The 24,166-nt window shown below is 38.7% G+C and overlaps 3 protein-coding genes across 9 annotated transcripts; all 3 read left to right on the top strand.

The window, feature by feature from the left end:
- Positions 1–60: 60 nt before the first annotated feature.
- On the top strand, positions 61–19,957 carry LOC115432970 (serine/arginine-rich splicing factor 1B). 7 transcript variants are annotated; one of them, XR_003937276.1, is made up of 6 exons: positions 61–2,516; positions 3,427–3,626; positions 3,700–3,872; positions 4,171–4,441; positions 4,840–4,936; positions 5,440–6,020. XR_003937276.1 is itself a non-coding variant. In XM_030154109.1 (5 exons), the coding sequence occupies exons 1-4, from the start codon at positions 2,323–2,325 to the stop codon at positions 4,900–4,902; spliced, it is 630 nt and encodes a 209-aa protein (XP_030009969.1). In that variant the 5' UTR covers positions 61–2,322; the 3' UTR covers positions 4,903–4,936; positions 5,440–6,020. The 7 variants fall into 7 exon arrangements, 4 of the variants coding, with proteins under 4 accessions (XP_030009969.1, XP_030009967.1, XP_030009968.1 ...); XR_003937275.1 differs by lacking the exon at positions 5,440–6,020 and adding an exon at positions 19,947–19,957 and having other exon boundaries at positions 4,171–4,917; XR_003937274.1 differs by having other exon boundaries at positions 4,171–4,936.
- dynll2b (dynein, light chain, LC8-type 2b) lies at positions 8,492–10,349 on the top strand. The gene is made up of 3 exons (XM_030154112.1): positions 8,492–8,614; positions 9,168–9,313; positions 9,412–10,349. Exons 2-3 carry the CDS (start codon positions 9,182–9,184, stop codon positions 9,547–9,549), a joined length of 270 nt encoding a protein of 89 aa, XP_030009972.1. The 5' UTR covers positions 8,492–8,614; positions 9,168–9,181; the 3' UTR covers positions 9,550–10,349.
- On the top strand, positions 13,521–23,660 carry heatr6 (HEAT repeat containing 6). The gene is made up of 20 exons (XM_030154101.1): positions 13,521–13,824; positions 14,798–14,905; positions 15,026–15,166; positions 15,240–15,355; positions 15,788–15,902; positions 15,991–16,092; positions 16,209–16,373; positions 16,462–16,721; positions 16,929–17,103; positions 17,246–17,452; positions 18,090–18,189; positions 18,283–18,656; positions 18,766–18,888; positions 19,340–19,426; positions 20,233–20,367; positions 20,451–20,573; positions 20,710–20,834; positions 20,994–21,090; positions 21,382–21,586; positions 22,979–23,660. Exons 1-20 carry the CDS (start codon positions 13,522–13,524, stop codon positions 23,548–23,550), a joined length of 3,633 nt encoding a protein of 1,210 aa, XP_030009961.1. The 5' UTR covers position 13,521; the 3' UTR covers positions 23,551–23,660.
- The last annotated feature ends 506 nt before the right edge of the window (positions 23,661–24,166 follow it).

The raw sequence follows: 24,166 nt of genomic DNA, 5'->3' as shown, positions 1-24,166 counted from the left end.
TTTTATGGTGTTCTTTGCTCTGTGCAGTCAGTGAGGCTGTAGAAGGTGGGCGGAGCTACATGTTAGATGCAGTGCGCTGTGTGACTTCTCAGTTCAGTGTCAGTTCAGTGTATTGAGTGGTGTGGTCTGAATTCTGCACTCTGAATGTTGTCCCAGTGGCTGATTTATATCAATGTCGGATTTACCTACCAGCACCCTTGGTGCTGTTGTCCCCGTTTGAAAATCTGCAGAAAAAAAGAAGCCACTTCAATCAGTTATTGAAGGCTTCGTAGTCCAAAACTTAACTATCTGAGCTCAGTCTCCGCTGCCTGACAAACCAACCTATTTGCGATCTGACTGCCTTGGTACTTTTTGGGATGTTACAAGTTACCAGTCTAGACATGATATAATGAGGGCGCTGATTAGCTCTGTGGTAATAGACAACCTGATATTTAGTGCCATGGTACTGTGTCAGTAGCCACTTTGTTATTTTATACATTTCTTAAGCATATACTACTGTACTTTGACCTTCTTGTGTGTCTCTCTGCACAGTTCAGAGGAACAGAATAGGATGGGAACAGAGGAAACAGTTCATTTTAGGATAAACAGGAGGAGGAGTCAAATATAGCACCAATGGTATGATGGCTGTGCCTTGTCAACTGTGAACTCTGCATTATAGGGCTCTTCAGTCATTTTATCCTGGCCCATGCACTCAATAATAGTGCTGTTGTAATATCCAAAGTTGATCTTTTTTTTTTCTTTTTTTTTTTTTTTTTTTATTCATTATAGATGGTGTCCCCAATATTTCTCACAGTAAACTCCCTCCTAGATGCATTAACTGACAAATATATATTTAACAGTTTGTGAAGGTGTGATTCTAACTTGCCTCCTTCTCTTTGGTTTTACTGGTATTCTAAAGGTTTGGACTGGGCTCTTTGTCTCCCCATTTCGGAGCTGGATTAGGATTAGGCATCAGGATGGATACATGGAGCAGGAGCACAGGATCATTTTTCCCGGGAGAGGATCCCGAGCCCTGTCCGCATATCCCCACAAACTGGAAACAATATACAAAATATCCTCAATCAATTGGCTTCACTTTTTTTCTTTTTTTTTTAATATTCCAAAATAATTTTTGTCATATTTTGCATAGGACCCAGAGACAATTACAGATGTTGTGCTGGTGATTTTATTATTTTACAGAGTTTTTTTTTTTTTTTTTTACTTAAAAAAAAAGAAGAGCAAAATCTTGGATCAAAACCAGGAGGAGGGCTGGGAGGTGCAGGATGGATCCTCACGCGTAAGGAGAGTGGTAAATAGGGGGAACCTTTAATAGTGGAGGAGGGAGGGGAAGAGGGAGGACCGGAAGGCAACAAGGGAATGTGACTTCAGTTTGGTTTGTATGTTTTTCTTAGGTCAGTCTCTTGCTGAAGAAAATGAGTTCTAAAATTCTCCAGTATATTACAGCTTTATTCTTTTAAATAAACATTTCTAATAAAAATGTCTGTAAAATCATATCAGTTGTTGTGCTTTTTTTCCCCAGGGTCTTTAGTTGAAAAGGGATGGACCCCCCAAAATCCTAAATATTACTACACTTATCTGCTACTTTTTACTAATGCTTTACTACAAGAAAAGTATTATACTTTGTTTTACTCTACAGTTTTTCATCCTTTTCCTGTTCTGTGTTGGTTTTGAATATATGTGATAAAATGAACCAATTGGAAAAAAAAATTCTCCACTTTAAGTAAAACCCTCTTGGATTAACTGGAAAATGCATTATTGTAGTTGAACTACCCAATAGTTATTGAAATGAGCTCAAACTTAACCATCTGCAGAACTTAAACATGTCAATGCAGCAGTAATATGGGACCAAAAACAATGACAAGGGACAGTTCACAACTGATTACTCTTCAAGCATTTAACCCAAGTACATTTTGTTATTTAGAACATTTAGCTGTGGGGGTGTATTGGTACTTGGGCCTTACCTGGACACTTTTCCACTGAGAGAAGCGGAAAGGTAAACAAATTGCAGCCTAGGGTTTGAAGTCGCAACTGTAGCTTTGACGTGTCCATGACGTCATGACGTTTATGGCGGGGCTGTCTGTGATTGGCGGAAACTTCCTCCACTGGGTTAACGGGCGAATGTGCTGATAGATTTGTCTATGCGAACGCACCCTTTACTAAGTATCTGTTAAATTAGTTTTGCTTGAAGAATAACTAACATATTTGTATTGCTGGAAGTCGAACTGTCGCTTGTCTGTCTTTAAAACGTTCGTCAGCCATAAGGTAGCATCGTTTTGTTTGGTACTAGCTAGCTGTCACCTTTGTTTTTCCGCTAGCGTTAACATGTCTGGTGGAGGTGTCATTCGAGGACCAGCTGGGAGTAACGACTGTCGGATATACGTGGGGAATCTCCCTCCTGACATCCGCACGAAAGACGTCGAGGACGTGTTCTATAAATACGGGATCATTCGGGACATTGATCTGAAAAACAGAAGAGGAGGTCCACCATTTGCCTTCGTTGAATTTGAGGACCCCAGGTGAGAGTCTTTGTGTAAACCATAACAAGCACATGTGTTGAGACTAATGTAAGGAGATCAGCCAGTATCTAGGCTGTCAAACAAAGTTGTGTCCTTTTTTTTTTGGCAAATTTTAATGATAAAGACTCAAGTTAATTAATCATTTCAAAAAGTATCACTCCCGGATATTAGATTTTGTTTTTGAAAGTTGTAAGATGTGTACGTTATCTCTACATACCTTTTAATTTATTTGTATTTGTACATGTTCTTTGAGTGTATTGTAAATTTAGATTGCCATCAGCGTAACTTCTGGGTGTTTTCCCCTTTAACAGCTGATAAAATAATATCAGCTCATTCCATATTTCTCCAAGGATTGACTTTTTATATTTCTTTTACCCAAATAGTTCATTTATTTAAGAGTTAAAAGGTTTCCACAGCACTAGCTCTTAAATCAGTCTTTATTGTCTAGAACTAAACCTAAAAGCTGTATTTTGGTTGTTAAATGAATAATTAAATTTTTATTTGCGGAAATCTGTCTGTGTTTGGGTCAGTTACTGTGGTTTTCATCAGTTCATCTGGTCTTTTTGGAGTGTGATGAAAAACGTTGGTTCCACTCCCTAGCATTACCCACAGAAAGTAAAACAAGTGCTCCCATGTGTTTGTGAATGATAAAGCATGTATGTTGACGGCATACATGTTGATAGGCTGTTCTGTGTGGTTGTACTAGTATAAACCAAGTGGGCTAATTATGCCAATTTTAGCAGTTTCTATGTGAACTGTGTGCAAATCAATCAATCAATCAAATAAAATAATCAATTCAATCCAGATTTACTGATTTAGATCATTTCAGTGAAGTGCAACAAGATTGTGAGTTCTGGCTGCTGTGGCCTGATCCAATTGATTGTGTGAAGTTCAAAGTGTAAAATATCAGGTTCATCTGCAGGGATGCAGAAGATGCTGTTTACGGGCGTGATGGTTACGACTATGATGGCTACCGTCTGCGTGTTGAGTTTCCTCGAAGTGGACGAGGAGGTGGAAGGGGAGGTGGTGGTGGTGGTGGAGCTTTGGGGGCTCAAAGAGGAAGGTATGGCCCCCCTTCACGACGCTCTGAGTACAGGGTCATTGTTTCAGGTAAGTTTTAATATCTAATAAATTACAATATTCTAGTTGGTCAGTTTCTCAACATTGTATTTTGCTTTTGCAGGTCTTCCCCCCAGTGGAAGCTGGCAGGACCTGAAGGATCACATGCGAGAGGCAGGTGATGTATGTTATGCAGATGTGTACCGTGATGGCACTGGAGTGGTGGAGTTTGTGCGCAAAGAAGACATGACCTATGCTGTCCGCAAGCTGGATAACACTAAGTTTCGCTCTCATGAGGTAGGTCAGGGTTGCAATAAGGAATAACTCTTTTGAGGTAAGTTCTGAAGTGACACTTGGGGGGGGGGGAAGCTGACAAAAGATGAACATAACAGGACAGTAAGAAAAGGTTAGTTTTCAGGTGGGAAGACATCTGTATAAATTGGTCAAATATACCCATCAATGTTGAGGTGATCATCTATTTAATGTGGGGACATTTTGTCTGTGAAAAATGTGTTGTTTTATCTCCTCCTGTTGTGGACCTAATTGTCAAAAAGCAGCTATTTCCCCATTCCTGTTTATTTATTCATGTGCTTAGGGAGAAACAGCCTATATTCGGGTGAAAATGGATGGTCCTCGTAGTCCCAGCTACGGGCGTTCTCGCTCCCGTAGCCACAGTCGAAGCCGGAGCAAGAGTGGTTCACGCAGCTATTCCCCACGTCGCAACAGAGGATCTCCACGTTACTCTCCACGGCGTTCCCACTCCAGATCACGCACTTAAATACACCTGACCTTAACTGAACCACCAACCAGCTCAGCCCAGCAGCACATCTCAGAATGGCGAAGAAAAGCATCATGGAACTTACCCTGTACAGTTTCCATGGACCATTTGCCATGTTAATTGTTTGCTGTTTCTCTTGTTGTTGTCCTTGTTTCACCAGTTTGTTGTTGTGATTTTATTTTTCTGCATTTTGGCTTATTTAACAAGATAACATCTGTTAAAATTCTTTGGTCTTTGTATGTTACCCCAATCCCCTTCTTTACCCCTTCCCTTTGTTTTCTTCCCTCTTGAAATTACCAAGATCCCTTGTCTACTATCCTAATTTTTCTATTTTTCTGCACTTTTGCTTGATTTCAGGTTGTGTGTATGAAATGCAACAGTACTTTTGGGGGGAAATTTGTTGTTTTTGGAGTGTTAAGGTTTTTTCTTTCTTGTCAGCCTTGCATTTACTATTGTACTTTGACCTTCTCGTGTGTCTCTCTGTAGAGTTCAAAGGAGCAGGATAGGATGGAAACAGAGGAAAAGGAAACACATTTCATATTAGGATAAACAGGAGGAGGAGGAGTCAAATATGGCAACAATGGTATGACAGCTGTGGCCTCTCACAACTCTGAAATCTCCATAAAATAAGGCTTTAGTCAATTCTTTACTCTGATTGTAAACTTCAAACATAGTTGAATAGATTTACTGAATGTTTTTAGTTGAAAGAAACTTTGTTTTGTTATGCTAGTTGCTGTACCTGTGCATGTTCCCATTATGTTCCTGTGTATCAACAAGATAACTCTCCCTCTGTCAGTAGTCCTTTAAGCCCAGTGATTCTGTTTCACATTAATCCCTATGTTCTTTTTTGGTTTGGGACAGCGTCAGTTATGTAATTTACATACGCTGTCTCCCTTCCCGGTTAGAGCTCCAGTGGTTATTGGTGTTAATGCTTTTGCAAACTAAAGTACTCAAATTGTTCATAGATGTTTTTCCTCAAAGTAAATTCCCCCATAGATGTTTAAATGACAAGATTTCTTATTATAATTTATGAAGGTGTGATTCTAACTTGCCTCCTTCTCTTTGGTTTTTGCTGGTATTCTAAAGGTTTGGACTGGGCTCTTTGTCTCCCCATACCGGAGCCGGATCAGGATTCAGGATCAGATCAGGATTAGGATTAGGCTTCAGGATGGATGGAGCAGGAGCATGGGAGCATTTTACCGGGAGAGGATCCAAATCCCCAGCCCCGGAAATATTGTAGTAAAATACTCTCAATTAATTGGCTTGCAAACTGTCAAAACATATTTCTTGTGGTACCTCAGGGATGCAATCACTGATGGCAGCCTGATGAGTGATTGTCTTTCAGATTTCAGATAATTTTTTTTTAATTAAGAAGAGCACAGATTGGATCAAACCAGGAGGAGGGCAGGATGGATCCACGCACGTAAGGAGAGTGGTAAATAGTGGGAAACCATTAACAAGGAAGAGGGGGGGACTGGGAGGCAAATGGGAAACTTTAATGTGGTAAATGTTCCTGAGGATCCGACTTGTGCCTAGAAAGCTGAAGATGGGTTTTGACTTTATTAGTTATTATTATTTATAATCCCCTATTATCAACAACTTGCTTTGTTTTGAATAAAAGTTCAATTTACAGTTAACTATTACTGTGTAGTTCTTTTTAAACAGCACTGTCTAAAACATCTAACTTTGTAAAACACAACTAAAGATACAAGTAGACTGTCCATGTAACAGTTTTTCCACACAAATAAAAATCCTTGGCTGTTTTTTTACTATGCATTTACAACATGTTAAAGATTCTGATCATTTAATTGGGTATACCATTTCTTATTAATTACAAGACAAAAGCAGTTCAGTATTTTTCTGGTGTGTGTTGACTGAAGCCAAATAGAAAATACTTTGTGCACTACTACTGCTACAGCCTGAACGTAATCCTTGTTTTAATCATAACCTTAACCGTGACCATATGCCAAACACAAGCCCTGGCCCAAATGTAATCTCAAAAGATATAAAAAATGGAACTACACACATTTACCTAAGTGAAAAATTTCAAGTAGTTGTTTATTGGTACTTTTTTTATTCTAGCTTGAACTTATTTTTTACTACATCTCAGAAGCAAACATTGTACTTCATACACCATTGAATTCGGTTGACTCTTGTTACTTTTTCTATTAAAATAGTATGCCTCCATGTTGTTAAAGTAGTTATGTTAAAAGTATGAATATTAGGCACCAAATTGACCAACTGCTATTTCAAAATGCTCTTGAATATATTGATTGTCACATCAACCAGTCTTCGTGATGAATACAATTACATTTGTTTCTTTAATTTACATTTTGCTTATACTACTAAACAATTTCACTTGAGTACTTTAACTCTGATGGAGTATTTCTACAGTCAGTCTTTCTCAAAAGTACGGTCGTGACCCAAAATGGGTCTCCAAATGGCACAAAGAATACATAATACTATCATGTGGGGATTCATATTTTTAATTCTTTGGAAGAAGTTTATTCATTTCAGGGAAAAAATTTAGGAATTTGATCAATAGAGGGGATTTTCTTTAAAAATGTGACAAATCTGAATGTATATGTTTGTTAGAGACCAAGCAGCAAGATGACCAGGAGACAGGACTAAGTTTAACAAGTGGGTTTTTATTTACTCAAAGTTATTCAACAAAAAAAAAAAAAGAATACAAAGGATAATTTTAAGAAGTGCGTATATAAAAGAGGCCAACATAACAAAACTGCACACAAAAATAACAGCAACTAAGGCTAAGAACACAAAATGACAAAAACTGACCCCACAAAATGAAACAAAGGGGAACATATATAATGGTTTGGCCAAACCAAGAAACAAACAAGGGGAAAACAAAATGAACACTAACTGTAACTAAATGCAACTGAAACCCTGACAACACTAAATCCCCCCAATGCCACCACAGCCCATGGTTTCTTCCAACAAGGTGGCCGCAGTATATAGGTCCGCTCCACCCTTATCCACACCTTTTCCACATCCGGATGGGCCAGGACACGCCACACGGTAACTCAAACAACAGAATCAAAAATCAATATAACAGAACAAATAACTTAATTGTTACCCTATGTTGTCAATATATGTGCACCTATATCTCCAATGTAAGATTAAAATGAAGAAATGCAAAATAAACTAAACTGTATGTTAAATGACTGACTACAAATGAACCATGTGCTGCAAACCAAACTTATAAAAAATAATATAACATGAAACTAATATGATGATTGTGTGTTTGTAAGGATATTAACCTTGTGTGGCTGTGTCCATCACAATGTTCTGTGATGATAAACGTAACATTAAACTCAGCAAATTTGATTTTTGCTGTGACGTCCTTCCATTATAAAACAGTAAATGCATTTCATATACATTTTAAATTTGTGATTCTTTATCAGTACATTATCATCATCATCATGTATTTGTAATTTGGGGTCCTGGAAAACCACAAAAAAGACTGAGAACCCCTGACTTGAGTAAAGGACCTGAATATATCTTCCACCTCTGAAAAGCAGCCAAATGGACTTTTATTCACTGAATTGACTGTTTGATTGATTGATTGTCTGGGACCCATGCCAGTAAAGCCACAAGGGTTGTGCAATGTGTGTGCTCGGACTTCCTCAGATGACCAGGTGAATTACAAAGTTCATGGATCTCACAAACCCATGATAAATCCACCCATAGTGGGTTAACTGGATACCTCTGTAACTCCCACTGAACCTGTGGACAGGGCAGTGGAAGAGGCTGAGAGGAGTGATGGATCCATGTCATTGTTCTTGTTCTTCTTGTCCCCCTTCCCCCTCTTCTTCCTATTATATATTTATTTATTTTACATTTGGCACTGTTTATGTATTGTAACTTTTTTTTTAATTTAATCTTTATTCAACCAGATAAAATCAGAATCATCTTTTCTTTTTTTCTTTAATTTTCTAAGTTTCTTTAATTTCTGTCTGCTGTTTAGGAATATTACTGGTCTGACTGATCACCTGGATCAATCACGCCCTCTGAGGTGCAGTGATGAAAGCGGTGGATTATGGGTTGAAATAAATTGCGGAGAGTGTGCGCAAATAAAAAATGCCGGCAGTCTAGCGTAGGTTTCACATCAGCCAATCAGAGAGTGGTTATGATGTGGAGGGCGGAGCTAGGACACAGCTCTTTCTTTAATAAATTAGTGTTGAAGCGGGAGGGCACGTCTGGTTATCCACAGCTGCAGATACTGAAACTGAAGCAAGACAAGGTAAGATTAAATTAACCTGGAGCTTAAGCATATGGCAAAATGTGTTCCTCATACAACCTGTAGACTGTACAAATATAACAGGAACCACTGAAGCCTGTGTCTGCTCACCTCGTCTGAGCCTCGTGTTTGTCCATAGAAGCTGTATCAGTGTATGTAATCCAGAAATATTCCTTCATTTCTAGTGCATTTAAGCATTATTTCCAGCCATAGTGAACTAATTTACTGAAGAATTACTAATTTTGCAGTACTTGTTAAGTGAAGATTTTAAAAAAGACATTTGACCTCTAAAGGTTTTTCCAAAGCATGTGTATGGTGTGTTGCCACCCTCACTATACAAGTATAAATGTTACAGAAATATTAACGTGTATTCATATAAATCATTCAAATCACCACTTCCAGTTGCAAATGATGTAGTTCAATAATGGCAGACAGTGGCTGTTTATGTGATGTTTTGGATCTTCAAGGCCCACTGTTTGTTGTTAGCTATACTGACAGACTGATAAAATAGGTAAAGGAATATCAAAAAATGTTTTTTTTTCTTCTCTCATTGCAGCTATAAAAGTCATCATGTCGGAGAAGAAGGCAGTGATAAAGAATGCAGACATGTCTGATGAAATGCAACAGGATGCAGTGGACTGTGCCATGCAAGCCTTAGAAAAGTACAACATTGAGAAGGATATTGCAGCCTATGTTAAAAAGGTAGACGGTTTAACACTCAGTTGGAATGATGCTCTTTGTAACATTTATTGAAACCTCTATTGAATGTGTTTTGATAACTGATGCCCTCTCCATTGCAGGAATTTGACAAAAAGTATAACCCTACATGGCACTGCATCGTTGGAAGAAATTTTGGCAGCTATGTGACGCATGAGACCAAACACTTCATCTACTTTTACCTGGGTCAAGTGGCCATTCTGCTCTTTAAGTCGGGCTGAAATCTGAACATGTCCACCCCAGCTGCCCTGAAAACTAGTTTGAGTTCAGTCCTTAATTCTGCGGTGCCACATCGACACATACTACAGCGTCTGTGCACACATGCCTACCTCCTGCTTGCTTCAGTCTGGTAAACTTGTAACCAACATCACTACTATTGGTGGATGGTGCTGTGCTTGTGTCTGGACTGACGTACTGACAAATCAGGATCTCCATCAAGAAAGACTGCATTCCACTTCTCCACGTGCCAGCTCGTAATTTGTATGTTTCATCATCTGACAGACTCTGACTCCAAATTTCTAGATGTCATTTAGCTGTACATAATTTCATTTTTAATAACTTACTTTCTTTGAATGTAAGCAATGAGAAGTTTTTGTTAAACTGCCTTAATTTTCACTATTACCTGAGACTTAAAAAAAACAAAAAAAAAAAAAAAACATTGCTTACATTTGCATGCCAAGAGATATATGCTTTAAACATTCCCATTGCCACTTCAGTTGTAAATATTTCTACAAAATTAATGCTATATGCTATTGGGATCTAAGTTAGTGTGCCATCCAGTTTTGCCATATGCTGAGACATTAACTGCTGTTGCATGTCTTTAATTTAGTTTGATGTGAAAAATGTTTTGACTGTGTTGAATGTTGGTATTGTTTGGACAACCAAACAACTTGGATTATTTTCAGAATCTTGTTGTCATACAATGTTAATTTTTGAAAACATGTTGACATTTGGCACATGATGTAACACCATGTCTTAAACTTTTTCCAAAAAATAATAAAACCTGATAAACTGAGGACAAGTCAGTTGTACTCTTTAATTAAATGCATTTGTCGGATTTTTAAGATCGAAAATTACTTTAAGATGAGGCACCTAGAGAAGAAATGCCTTGTTTATTTCAAAGCCTATTTGTGCACAGATAAGAGCTCACACACCAACCAAAGACAGTTAGGGTGTGAGCAGAGATCTCTATGAGCTATCCAAAAGGAAGACACTTCTATACCACAAAGTCATGTCTGACACTTAACTGTATGCATTAGACATAACAATTACAGTTCACACACAGGTTACTATCTTATGAGACTGTCACCTTCTTGATACAAAGAACAATCGCACAACTAGACATACAAAGACCGTTACAGAAAAGGACATTTACATAAAACTAATCAATAATTCAGAACACAAAAGGGACATGCACCAATGTTTCGATCAATATGAAATAGATCTTGACACAGGAACAATGAAAATCAGTTTAGCAGCAAAAACACAAAGACTGTCTAAAAATATCACACAAAATACTGAAAAATGTAGGAATGTGCAAAAAGCTACAGGATAAAATATGAAGTATACATATGCTACTAGAGCACTACTAAAACTACTGAATATAAAGCAGCATCCTGAGGACAGAAATGACTGTTTTGGCACATCAATCCTGCTGGTAAAACATAAAAAAAAAAATCAGAATTTTCTGAGTTAAAACCACTCAACTTGTCAACTCTGAACAAAATATAAATATACACTTAATTGTGAAACCAGTATCTTTATTTTGTTATTATTTCAGTGGTGAAACTAGATATGGTGGTCTAGAAAACTGGTATACTGTAACATTCTAGTCTTGATATAAATTTTCAAATGATGTCTCAAGTTTTCCAATTTAATAGATAAATAGCCATTGGGAAATGTGGTTTCAATTTGTCACAACATGTCAAATATAACACACAGTGCACAAACAAAACAAAAAACCTAAATAGAACATATATAATCACAAATGCATGCTTATTGTCTCAAGGTTACAAATTATAGAGTGCAACAGTGACAGAGCTCCTACGGAAATGTGTCCTCTTCCACCTCAATGTTCTTTATCTGTGACCAAATGGCAGCAGTATGAAGTGCTGGTTTAGGGGTTGATCTTAGTCATTGGTTATTATGTGTACAAGGCATGTGACAGCTTTGTGGTTGAGTTCTGAAAGGCCTTGAATGGCGTGGTTAACCATTTTTGATACAGTGTGGATGTTTTTTGTGAGTTATTTCCTGTTGGTGATGGAGTGCATGTTGTAGAAACAGGCAGAACAGTACAGCAGAATGGCTTGAATGATGTCAATGGAGGCAGAAGTCTGTAGGTGATAAATAACATGAAAATACTTAGCTTACAATTTAATTTGATGATATATGCTTTTACAATATGCCTCATTGTATTTACAAACTTAGAGAGACCAGATCCCCTCCAACAGATTCTTCCTTCCTCTGTTTATGTATTGTACTGCAAAGTTTTTTGAGTACTTAACAGCTTCTGTTGTTTTTTATTTAAGACAACCTCTGCAAAAACATTTGTAAAATTTACTGTAATGCACAGCTCATGTTTACATTCTGTCATATCCTGTCTGCACTTTATCCACTTTACCCACCTTATCCATAAAATCACATGTTTACATTTACATTTATTTATGGCACAGCTTTGTTATTTATTTACATAATTGTTCTTATTATATTATATTATATTATATTATATTATATTATATTATATTATATTATATTATATTATTCCTTAAAGACCCAAACATCCACTGGCGACTAAAAGCAACTCCTGATCTAAACTTTAATCCCTGTTGATCCATTAATCCTATCAATACATGTCAATAATTGGTGTAAAATGCAGTTTGTCATCTCTTCATGGTCATCAGATATGACCCATTTGGATGTTCAGAGGCTCCATAGTTATCGTGGAAACACTGTCATCTTCTACAACATTGATTCACCAGTAAAACCCATGGAGTTTGATCTATGACAGTGGATGGACACACTTGTTTTTACGTATAGTTAATGTTATACCTTACTACAAAAGTCAGTTTTTCATCAGTTTTCTCTGTTTTTGGTAGAATAACCTTTGAATTTACTCTGACCTTTAATGAACATCTACATGATCAGTGAATTAAATATAGGAAAATATATGATTTTTCACTTTAAAATGTGAAATACAGAGGATAATTTTATAATAACTGGTGATAAATCACTTAATAAAGCTTAAATATAGTGGAAAAAGTCATTTGGGAGCTGAAACAAAAGTAACACTGGGTTTTATCGGTTTTATTTTATCTTTTTTAAATTGTACTGAATTGAAGTCATTCAGTAATGTCAATATTTTGCTCATCTTTTTGAGGGAAGCCCTGTGTGATCGTTTGTCTCCTAGGCTTGTGTGAGATGCTATAATTCAGAGGTGTCAAACATGCAGCCCAGGGGCCAAATCCGATCCGCCAAAGGGTCCAGTCCAGCCCTTTGGATGAATGTGTGAAATGCAAAAATTACATTAAGACGTTAACAATCCTTTTAGTTCAGGTTCCACATTCAGACTAATTCAAACTCAAGTGGGTCAGACCAGTAAAATATTATCATAATTATAAATAATCTCAACTCTAAATTTTTTTTCTCTTTGTAAATGTAAATATTTTCATGTATTTACACTAAAACAAAGTATAATTTTGCAAAAAATTCGAATAACCTGAACAAATATGAACAACTTGAAATGTATTAAGAGAAGTAAGCACAATTTTAACAAGATTCTGCCTGTTACTAAATGTTTTGTGTATTTTTTCTATGATAATGTAAATGTGTAAATGATAAACTGAGGCAGAATATTGTTAAAATTACACTTATTTTTTGAGTTTGTTCATGTTACATTGTTTGAAAGGATAGTTTGTAGATGTAAACCTTTTCATAATGTAAATTAACTTTTTTTGCTCTGAAATGTAGAGACAAGTTTGGAGTTGATATTATTTCTATATTATTATGTTATTATTTTACTGGTTCGGCCCACTACAGATCTAATTTAGCTGAATGTAAATGAGTTTGACTCCCTGCTATAATTAGTACAAACCTGTTCCTCTCATATGCTGTAGGGGGCAGTAATGAGTCTTACATGCGGATACAGAGACGCAGAGAATTTACGAGAACTAACTAGTACTTCCGGTGTCAGGACAATGGCGGCCCAGGCTGAGTTTTCTCCAGCTGCACCGGCTTTTGTGAGCCGCAGTGATGGCTCTCCCTTTCCCCCGAAGGCTCTGTCTGCGGATGCCGCTCCGTTCAGCCCTCTGGGACCGGACGGCTGGCAGCCCGGTCCGCCGTCGGACGCAGAGAGACAGTTTATCCGCTGCTCCGCCAAGCTCAGAGCCCTGCGGCCAGACTCCAGTCAGCTCCGGGACGAGCTCAACCTGCTGTTTGACCAACTCCTGTCCGAAAACTACAACAGAACCTTCAACCCCAACATCAGCATCAGACCAGAGGTAACACTGTTGTCCTTATGCTGAGTTAAATAACACAAACTGTGCTGAAAATGACCCCTTCAACAGCCTGGAGTGTGTCCAAGTGAACTGAGTGGTCCCATGACAACACAGAAACACACAAACCACACCATCATATAGCTGTTAAAATAATAATCATTAGATCACCTCTGATAAATTATGTTGACAACATAATCAAAATGATTAAACAGAATTATGACTCTTGAACAATGTCCTGTTAAGAGAGTATAACAGACAATGGAAAATGGAAAATCATTTGTTTCACTTTGTTACACTGTTTGTTGTAAATTGTTAAGAAGAAAAACACAACTCAGGACTGTTCTCCCCTCCTTTATTTGACAATGGGTTTTATACAGGAGCGTTACACAACATTTGCACATCCTTACTGCCATAAAAGGAACTGATCACGTGCGTGATACACTCTTTTGCCGTACATGATGTTATATTATTAATGACTTTGTTTTGAACATGGCTTTGGTAGGAATTTCCTCTCGTCCTCATTCTCAGGTCAAGATGACCTGCACACACACCCTGCTTTACCAGAAATTGCTCAATTTCAGGAAACGACACTCACACACACACACACACACACACACACACACTTAAGGCTTACGAAAACATTACATGTGACACTGAACAGATGGTGGTACTTTGAAAAACAAACAATATTGAAGTGTTCTTTTTTTTACTTTTAAATACCACATTATTAAATACCACATGTTTAATAGTCAAATGTCACTGTTATTATGACACTGTTTTACAGTTGTGATGTTCTTATTTTATTATATTATCTATCTTATCAACTGTCTGTCAGTCTGCACAAACAGAGGAATATCTTCCCCAACTCTAAAACCTTATTAGTCATAAACGTTCATTTGTAATGTCTAAAGATATAATTTTAGTGGAAGACATCTTTGTCGTGCTGAGTCATTTTCATTTTTACATTTTTTCTCAGGATGTGTGCAGTCTGTTGAAACACGCCAGCTCTCTAGTGCCATTGAATCAGGAACATTTAGTTGTCAAACTGTGCCAACTAGTGCACCATCTGCTCAACCAGCTGAAGGTACAAATAACTATCTCTCTGTGATGTCTTCTCTTAACACCACCTAAAAGTGACCGTGTTGTCTTAGTCAACAGTGTAATAATGTCTTTTGTTCCTGTTTTCACTGCCACTCATTTGAAGGTAATAATGGATGAGCTGACATTGGATGTGCTGGTAAACTACACTATCCGAGGGTTGAAAGTGTGCAGCGCATGGACACACTCTGATGTCCTGTTGGCGCTCTCCACTATAGTGTATGGAAATGGACCTCAGTGCCACCAGGTAGATATTTATACAGAGTGCTGTACTGTGTAAAAATGGTTGAATATTAAATCCAGATGTTTTTTATTTATAGCACCTCAGTGACTTACTGGGGGAAGATGGAGTCCTCCTTGTGTATAGCTCTCCATCTCAGCCTGATATGGAGTTGCGACGTGTTGCTCTTACCTGTATGGCAAACATCTGTCTCAGGTAGGCTTCAGCATGTTAATAGCCCAATTGTACTGTATTATATGAGAAAACACAGGCATATTAACTGTGGTTTCACTGGTTACTCATTTCATATACTCATCCCAATAATATCTAGTTAAAAATACTGAATCAAAATATGAATCATTGAATAAACATGAGAAAGAAAAATAAAAGATCAGAATTTTTTGTGCAAAGAGATTTAACATCTTGACAAGTGAAAACATTTCTTTAGCATCTCCCAGTTGGTCAGGTCTGACACAATTTTGGAGACGGAGATAATTTAATTGGATTTAGACTCTTGAAAATTTATTTTTGTACAGATTCATCTGTGCAGGACTCGAAAACCTGTGCCAAGTTTTTAACTTTTAATGGCTTAAATATTTATATTATTTCAAATATTTGATTGTCTTTATTTGAATTGTTTCCCTCCAGGATTCCTGGTCAGCCACCTTTGGACGATCAGTACAAAAGTGTATGTTTCAGAGTCTTCCTGAAAACACTGCAGTCGCTCAGACCTCCCGATACAGATGAGCTCTTCTACTGCATGGTATGACTAATGGCTTTATTGTGATTAAAAATATATATTGAATGGTGATTACAGTTTACTCATGTATGTGCTTATGTTCTCTGTGCAGTTGATTCAGGCAGCACTGAAAGGACTTCAGAGCTGTTTGTCTGGTGGGAAGTGGAAGTTTGGCGGAGGGGAGGAGCTTGGATCTGCCTTTGCCACACTTAAGGTTCAAAATGTTAATTTAATTATGCATTTTTATTTCCCTGTGTCATTTAGACATATTTTTCTTCCTGTACGTGTACACTATATCATGGTAATAAGATTGACCTTTACATTTTGCAGAGACTCATGTTCCAGGGAACTCCAGGTGTGAGTGTTGAGTGGCCAGCTGTGCTTTACCCAGCACCTCTTCCACAGTATGAAGGACTTTCTTCACTAAAACCACCAGAACCGCCAAAAACAACTGAACCACCAAAGAATGCTGCTGCACAGGGCAAATCCTCAGGGGTGAGACAAGCATGTTGTTTCAGACCAGATTCTAATAAGGACCATTTTAAATTCAGTGGTCTAATATCTGGTTAATGTCTCTTCTAAGAATAAAAAGAGGAAATCCAGAGGAAAGGTGAAGAAGATGTCTGCAGAGGAAATCAAAGGCAATGATGGTGAGGAAGAGGATACAGAGGATATGGCAGTGGCTCAGAAAGCAGCAACAGGAGGAAGAGGAAAAGAGGGCAGTGGAGGTGAAGGAGGGTCTTTATCCAAACCCTTTGCTCCGTCTCTTTATCCCTCCTGGAAACAAAGCAGTTCTGATTCTGAGTTTTCAGACCCAGAGGGTGGTGCACAGAGCAAACTGAGGTAAACAAACACAATATCTGACTGTATTTCGACACAGTTTTGTTTTTATTACAATGTCTCTGCAGCAGAAGCAGGAGGAAGCAGCATTGAGAATCTTTGGTTGGGTGGTTTTATCATGATTAACAAAAACTAGTGCAAAAAAAGACTTTCAAAGTAAAAATGTAAAAGAGAGAATATAAATGATAATATTATCTTTCTTTTTTTCAGACTGTACCACGGACGTGTACGTCAGGGAGCTCTGTATTGTCTACTAGCAGTTGTGAAAGGTGTTGAGAAGCGAACTCTTTACGGGTACTGGTCATCCTTCATTCCTGAGTCTCCTATTGGGGGACCACCACCTCTCACTCTTCTCACGATCATACTCAAAGACCCCTCGCCCAAGGTAGAGCTTTCCCCCATTGTCATACACAAATAGACCTTAATTTTTGTGATTTTACTGGGAACCAAGAAACCAGTTCAAGCAGACCGGATCTGTCAATCATATGATGTAGCCTTGATTAATGTTCCCTTTTGTCTCGCCTCAGGTACGTGCATGTGCCCTTCAGGTGTTATCGGCTATGCTAGATGGTTCTCGTCAGTTCCTTGGTGTGGCTGAAGATACCGCCTCTCCTCGAACATCTTACACTCCTTTCTCCTTTTCTCTGGCTACTGCCATCAGAGAGCTGCACCGTGCTCTCAGTCTGGCTCTTCTTGCGGAAACCTCACCTCAAACACTCACACAGATCATAAAGGTACGACAACAACCCACATGATACATATATTTTACATCTTCTGTGGGGTTTCATCTCGGTCAGAGTTCAACAGTTTAGTTAAGTTCAACAGAATTTGTGCTTAACAAGTCTCCAATCAGTCTGAGTTATTTGTGCAGATCATAAACATTAATTGTAACATGAAAATGGCATTGCATCTGCATTAGTGCGTTAACTTCAGTCTTACTTTAAAGCTGTTTTTGGGAAGCAAGAAACAGTCATGAGGATGTGTAACTCAGTCAGGGTATATTATAATACAACCAACTTGTGTTTCACAGCAGGTGAACTGGCTCACATAGTATCTCCTCTCCTTGAAATAACAGCTGCTTCTAGAAGAAGCACATTCAGGGTGTTTTTTTTAAATTATACTTTCACCACATTTACTGTACGGTATGTGATGAAAATTGCATCAGTAGCTCATAGCTTTAATTTTTTTTTCTAGTTTGGATGTGAAATGAGTCATGATGCCTCTAAAGACATTATTTAAGTATTCTTAAGTTTCACTTGGTTCAGATATCTTTCTAAATAATCACATACTCCAACTTTAATGTCATTGATAATTTCTTTCCAGACCAGTGGAGTGTAAGTTTGTTGTTTGTTCACTTTTGTTGTGTGCTAGTGTCTGGCTTACCTGGTGGCCAATGCACCCTATCATCGTCTCAAACCTGGTCTTCTCAGCCCCCTCTGGAGACAGTTGCGTCACTATGTGCGCCACAGAGGTTTGTGTTTGGTCATATCGCACACAATGATGTGAGTGAGTGTCTGAACATTTTTTTACTAATGCATCTGTTATCGATCTCTCTTTTTTTAAGATGTAAATGTCAGAGTGTCAGTTTTGACACTTTATGGGGCTCTGGTGACAACTCAGGCTCCTCTTCCTGAAGTGCAGCTTCTCCTGCGACAGCCGGAGAACAGCAGCACCGGCGCTGGTTCGTTCACCCCACAGGACTCCACCCTCAGCTGGAGGCAGAGAGATGGAGTGTCCTCGCCTTCTCGCACGCCAGTCACACACTCCCCTCACAATCCTCACACACCGAGGGAAGAGGACAGCAGTCCGCCATGGCTGCTGCAGCTGTGTGTGTCACTGGTGACTCAGCCAAGAGAGGACCAATCAGACAGCGAGGGGGCGGGATCAGGAGGAGCTGCTGCTTTAGAACATTCACCTGTCCGGTTGGAAGCATTACAGGTCAGTGACTGACTTGGACAGAAAACAACAAAAGAAATCCACCAAACACATGCGCTTAAGTCTGACTTTATCTTGTCATGTTTTTAAATGTGTGTGTCTTCGTGTGTAGGTTTTGTCCCACTTGGTGCGTGGTTACTTCACTTTATGTCAGCCATGTCTGTATGAGATTGGTCAGGTGAGCGCTCGCTGCCTCAGCGAGACAGACCCCTCCATACAGCTCCATGGGACAAAGGTAACGCATTTTAGTTTTATCTATGTCCCACAGAGGTGTCCCACAAAGCTTAATCCTGGAACCTGTTTTCTTTAGTCTGTCAACAGACGATATTGTTTTTCTGTAATTGAAATAATTCATGCCAATGACATCATCTTGTACTGTAAAGCTGATGGTTTATTAAATTTGTTAAATCCCTTCAGCAATTCTTTGCTTAACACAGATAATACAGATTTTATTGTTTTTTTCTAGAGTCAGAAATAATTTTAGTATTTCTTTCATATTTCACTGTAATGCTTATTTAAGTTCCCATTTCACTAACTATATTTGTTCTTCTTGACTTTGAAGTTGTTTGATTTTTACAGTTCATTCAATTAATACAAACTTTTTAATAATTAATCCAATGATTTTAGAACCTGACTATAATAAATATGGCTCATCTCTTGACTTATAAATGTGTTACTGTCTTTAGCTACTAGAGGAGTTGGGGACAGGAATAATTCAACAGTACAGAGCAGAGAACAACATACCTGAGAGTGTAAGGGTTCCTATGAGCCTGGTAAGTACACTCCTGATGCCATATACACATATGTACTGGACATATAGTGTAAAGCCAGTTCAGACCAAGGGTCAAAGCAAGATGAAACCATTTTAGACAGCTGCAACGGTGTGAACTGGACAGTCTCAGCTCAGCTGCATCCGGCTGATGGTATCACCTGGATCTTACCAGTTAACACAAATTACAGTCTTCACAGTGAATTCTCTCCTTACTAGTGGTGACACCAACTCCTCTTAACAATAGAACTATCTTGGTCATCTTTTTATGTTTTCACTATCACCATCCTTATTTATATTTTAAAATAATCCACACTGTATTCTTCTAAAAAAGCCCAGAAAGCCAGCGGTCTCATGTAAAGAGTCATTGCTATGGAAACAATACACCATCTCATCTTGTTGTATTAATGGGCACTGACAAGTTTCCAGCTCATCCCATCATGAACATTTGGTCTGAACAGACCGAATAATACAGTAGAAGTTTTTGTTTTACATTTTTCAAGATTTATAATGTAAACAACCAGGATTGGAAGAGAAAAAAATGCTCATTTTATAAAATCATTTAAGTAGAGAGTTGTAATTATTATCACATGAGTTGACAGTATATAACAACAACTAGTAACACCCCATAGTAACACACACATTCCAATTGTCATTTGGGTAAATTTCTAAGTTGCACAGTAACACATTAAAACATTATCTTGATAACAGATAAATCTGACTGTAGCCACTGTGCTACACCTATGAAATGTAGAGAAAATGTCATATTCGATCACGTACTTAATTATATCATATTTGTGAACAACACAGGTGGTGCAGTTTTGGTCTGATGTCCTGAGTGGGCCGCTGAATGCTGCTCTACAGAATGAACAACATCCCACCCTGCAGACGAGTGCCTGCGATACACTCTCCTCCATCCTACCACAGGCCTTCGCACAGCTGCCGGTGAGTCCTGGTGTGATTTGGACTAAGTGATTCTAACCTCTTTCCCAAAGGAGCTGCATGAATAGTGTCTGATGTCGTTGTAGGAGAAGACCCAACTCATGTGCATCACTGTGCTTCTGGGGCTGACCTACAGTGAAAACTACCTGGTGAAGACTGCAGCAGTCAGAGCTCTGGGAGTTTACATTCTGTTCCCCTGTCTGAGAGAGGTACTGCCTTTATGTTATCATGATGGAGTGCAGTAAGCATGTGAACGTATAAAATACAGGAGCAAAATATACTTGAGAAGTTGTGTAGAGCCTCAGTGTTGTATTAATATTAATATTTTTGTGCATCTTTATTCAGGATGTGATGTTTGTGGCAGATACAGCTAACACTATCCTTGCCGCCCTCGATGATTGGTCTGCAAACGTCCGTGCTAAAGCTGCCTGGTCCTTAGGAAACCTTACCGATACACTTACTGTTAATATGTAAGAAAACCTGCAGACACAGTGAATAAAAACGCTGCATGTGTCCAAATTAAAGCTGTCATTTGTCGCTTTTCTTTGAATAAATAATAGATGATTTGTTGACTTTTTGAAGTGTTGTAATTGTACTTTTTTTAATCCACTTGTTTCCTGTCCTTTCAGGGAGAGTGTAGGTGTGGACTTTCAAGAGGAGTTATCAGATATGCTGCTGCTGAAGATGTTGCAGGCAGCCACAAAAGCATCAGCTGACAAAGACAGAGTGAGATAATTTTTACTTTACAAGAGCAATGACTGCACACTGAAGTAATTCTTTATATTTGGCATCTTTTTTCTTTTATGCTGTTTGATCCAACTGTGTAGAAGAGATGAAAAAATAATGCAGAAGTGTGCAGTAGAATTATGGTGTAGAAACAATTGAAGAGAAAGAAAGAAAGAAATAATATAGAAAGGTGCTGTTTAATGCAGTTGTGTAGGAAGTGTGACTGAACTCTCTATATTTTTATTGACTTTCTTTGTGCTCTGGTTGTATTTCTGGTTGTAACTTTCCCAGGTGAAGTGTCACGCTGTGCGAGCGCTGGGGAATCTGCTTCATTTCCTGCGTCAGAGTCAGATGACCCGCTCTGTGTTTCAGCGACCACTGGAGGACGCCGTTCGTGCTCTGGTCAAAACTGTCAAATCGGAGGCTACGATGAAGGTCCGATGGAATGCCTGCTATGCCTTGGGAAATGCCTTCAGAAACCCCGCTCTGCCACTTGGTGAGTTAGTTGCACCTTTATTCTAACCTTTGGTTTTTCAGGGTTATAGTTTAGATTATTTGTGGTGTGTTTGTTTGAGGTTTTTTTTTCTATTTTGGTTTATTAGCTGTAGTAGATCAGTTTTGGTTCAGTTTTGTATGTCATTAACCTATTTTGGTAAAGACGGCAATAGTACAGAGAATCAAAACAAAACGATGTCCTCTAGACAAGGCCAGTGTAAGAAATGTATTCAGACAGGCTTTATTCAAAGATAGAAAGAGTCAATTTTACCCCCCCCCCAAAAAAAAAACAAACAAAAAAACAATATAGATAATAATGGATTTGATTTATATAGTGCTCTTCTGTTTTGGGTACCCATTGGTCATTCATATTCACACACTGGTGGTGGTCAACTACATCTATAGGCACAGCTGACGGAAGCGTCGCTGTCAATCCGCCCCTCTGACCACATTCATACACCAGTGTGAGTAGCACTGGAGGCAAGGTGGGTGAAGTGTCTTGCTCAAGGTGAGAGCAGGATTCGAACCACCAACCCTCAGGTTATTGGACAAAACCCTCTATCTCCTGAGCCACAGCCACTGAATGCTATTGCTCTTCTTGACTGCTTAGATTTTTACTGTGCCATGTTAATGTTTTAAAATTTTTTTGTTCTTGGTAGGGAATAAGAGTGTCACAGTTTTATTTTAAAAAACAAAACAAAATGACGCAAAAAACACTGTCCACTGCGAAGGACATTAGATAAAAAATGAATCTGAAAAAACTTGCATTATGCCGTTTCCAATCATGACAATTATTTAATATAAAAAAGTCAAACGTTTACTTTCCTGGGTATCAGGAGATATATATAATTTTGGGACTTGTGCCTTCATTAGAGATAGTGTGGAGAGAAAAAGGGGCAGTCCCATGCAGTAAAGGATCAAGGCAGGGAATCAGTGTGGTAAAGCCTTAGGTGATGTTGGATATGCTGTACCAGGTGAGTCACAGGGGCACCGTTAAATCATTAGCATGAATCCAAATAAACAAACTGAGTGATCGAGGCAGCACTGAACCAGCAACTCCAGTCAAGTGGTTTTACTACTGGCCACGTCAGCAGTACATTGGTAAACCTCTGTGCCAGAAATGGGACCATACTGACCACTGTGTACTTTACAATAATGTTGATGATGGTGGGTTTTATTTTGGGAAAAAAAGCATCATAATATATTTTGTGTTATTGAATCTGTATTTACTCATGAACTGCTGGTTGTGTCGTATGTAATACACTGGGGTTTTTTTAACACGGGGAAACATTTCAGGAAACAGCATTTAATCTGATGATCAGTTCCATTTGTATTTGAAATATCACTCACATGCTTAATTTATCGGCTCATTTATCTGTTTTGCTCCTTTCAGATTCAGCCCCGTGGTCTGAAGATGCCTTCTCTGCCCTCTGCCACGTCGTCACTTCTTGTAAAAACTTCAAGGTGCGGATAAAGTCGGCCACTGCCCTGGCTGTTCCTGCACAACGCAGCTGTTACGGGGACACTGAGCGTTTCAACTGCGTGTGGCGCTCTCTGGCTACAGCACTTGAGAACAGCGAAGACACAAATGACTTCTTAGAATACCGCTACAGTGCCAGCCTGCGACACACACTCTCACAAGCCCTGTTACACCTGCTTAGCGTCTGCCAGGCACAGGACATGCCCGCCATCGGGGCGTCGCTGGCAGGGGAGGAGGGGAAGGGCATCAGAGTGCACTTAGTTAAATATTTGAGAGCAGAGGAAGGAGGAGTAGGGGGAGCAGAGGAGGAGAAAGATGTAGGAGCGGACAGTTCTAACCCTCAACAGAGACTCAGGGGTCTACAGCAGACCCTGATCAGACTGAAGACACTGAAGGCTGAAGGGGAGAGGTCGCAAGAGGAGGAGAGTCATAAAGAGGTTGTCGTGGAGTTCTTGGAGGATTTACTGAAGAGCTGCGAAGAATGATGTGGAGTCATATCTGGACTGTAGCTCAGGATTTAACAAAACTGTCTCAAGTCCAACAGTTTGGGCTGTCCGGGTTCACACAGATCAGAATCATGACAGAACCACGGTTTTTATTTTTTAACATCTTAAGACATTTTACCTTTTTTTTTGTTTGTTTTTTACTCACATTGCAGTACCACTCTTAATACATAATATACAGGGTGGGGAAGCAAAATTAACAATGAAAATTTGTTTTTTCTCAGCAGGCACTACGTCAATTGTTTTGAAACCAAACATATATCGATGTCATAATCATACCTAACACTATTATCCATACCTTTTCAGAAACGTTTGCCCATATGAGTAATCAGGAAAGCAAACGTCAAAGAGTGTGTGATTTGCTGAATGCACTCGTCACACCAAAGGAGATTTCAAAAATAGTTGGAGTGTCCATAAAGACTGTTTATAATGTAAAGAAGAGAATGACTATGAGCAAAACTATTACGAGAAAGTCTGGAAGATACTATTAAAGAAGAATGGGAGAAGTTGTCACCTGAATATTTGAGGAACACTTGCGCAAGTTTCAGGAAGCGTGTGAAGGCAGTTATTGAGAAAGAAGGAGGACACATAGAATAAA

Source organism: Sphaeramia orbicularis, chromosome 14, assembly GCF_902148855.1.
Source record: "Sphaeramia orbicularis chromosome 14, fSphaOr1.1, whole genome shotgun sequence".
NCBI classification, from domain to species: domain Eukaryota; kingdom Metazoa; phylum Chordata; class Actinopteri; order Kurtiformes; family Apogonidae; genus Sphaeramia; species Sphaeramia orbicularis.
The sequence above is the reverse complement of the archived record's forward strand: the minus strand, read 5'-3'. Positions and strand labels throughout refer to the sequence as shown.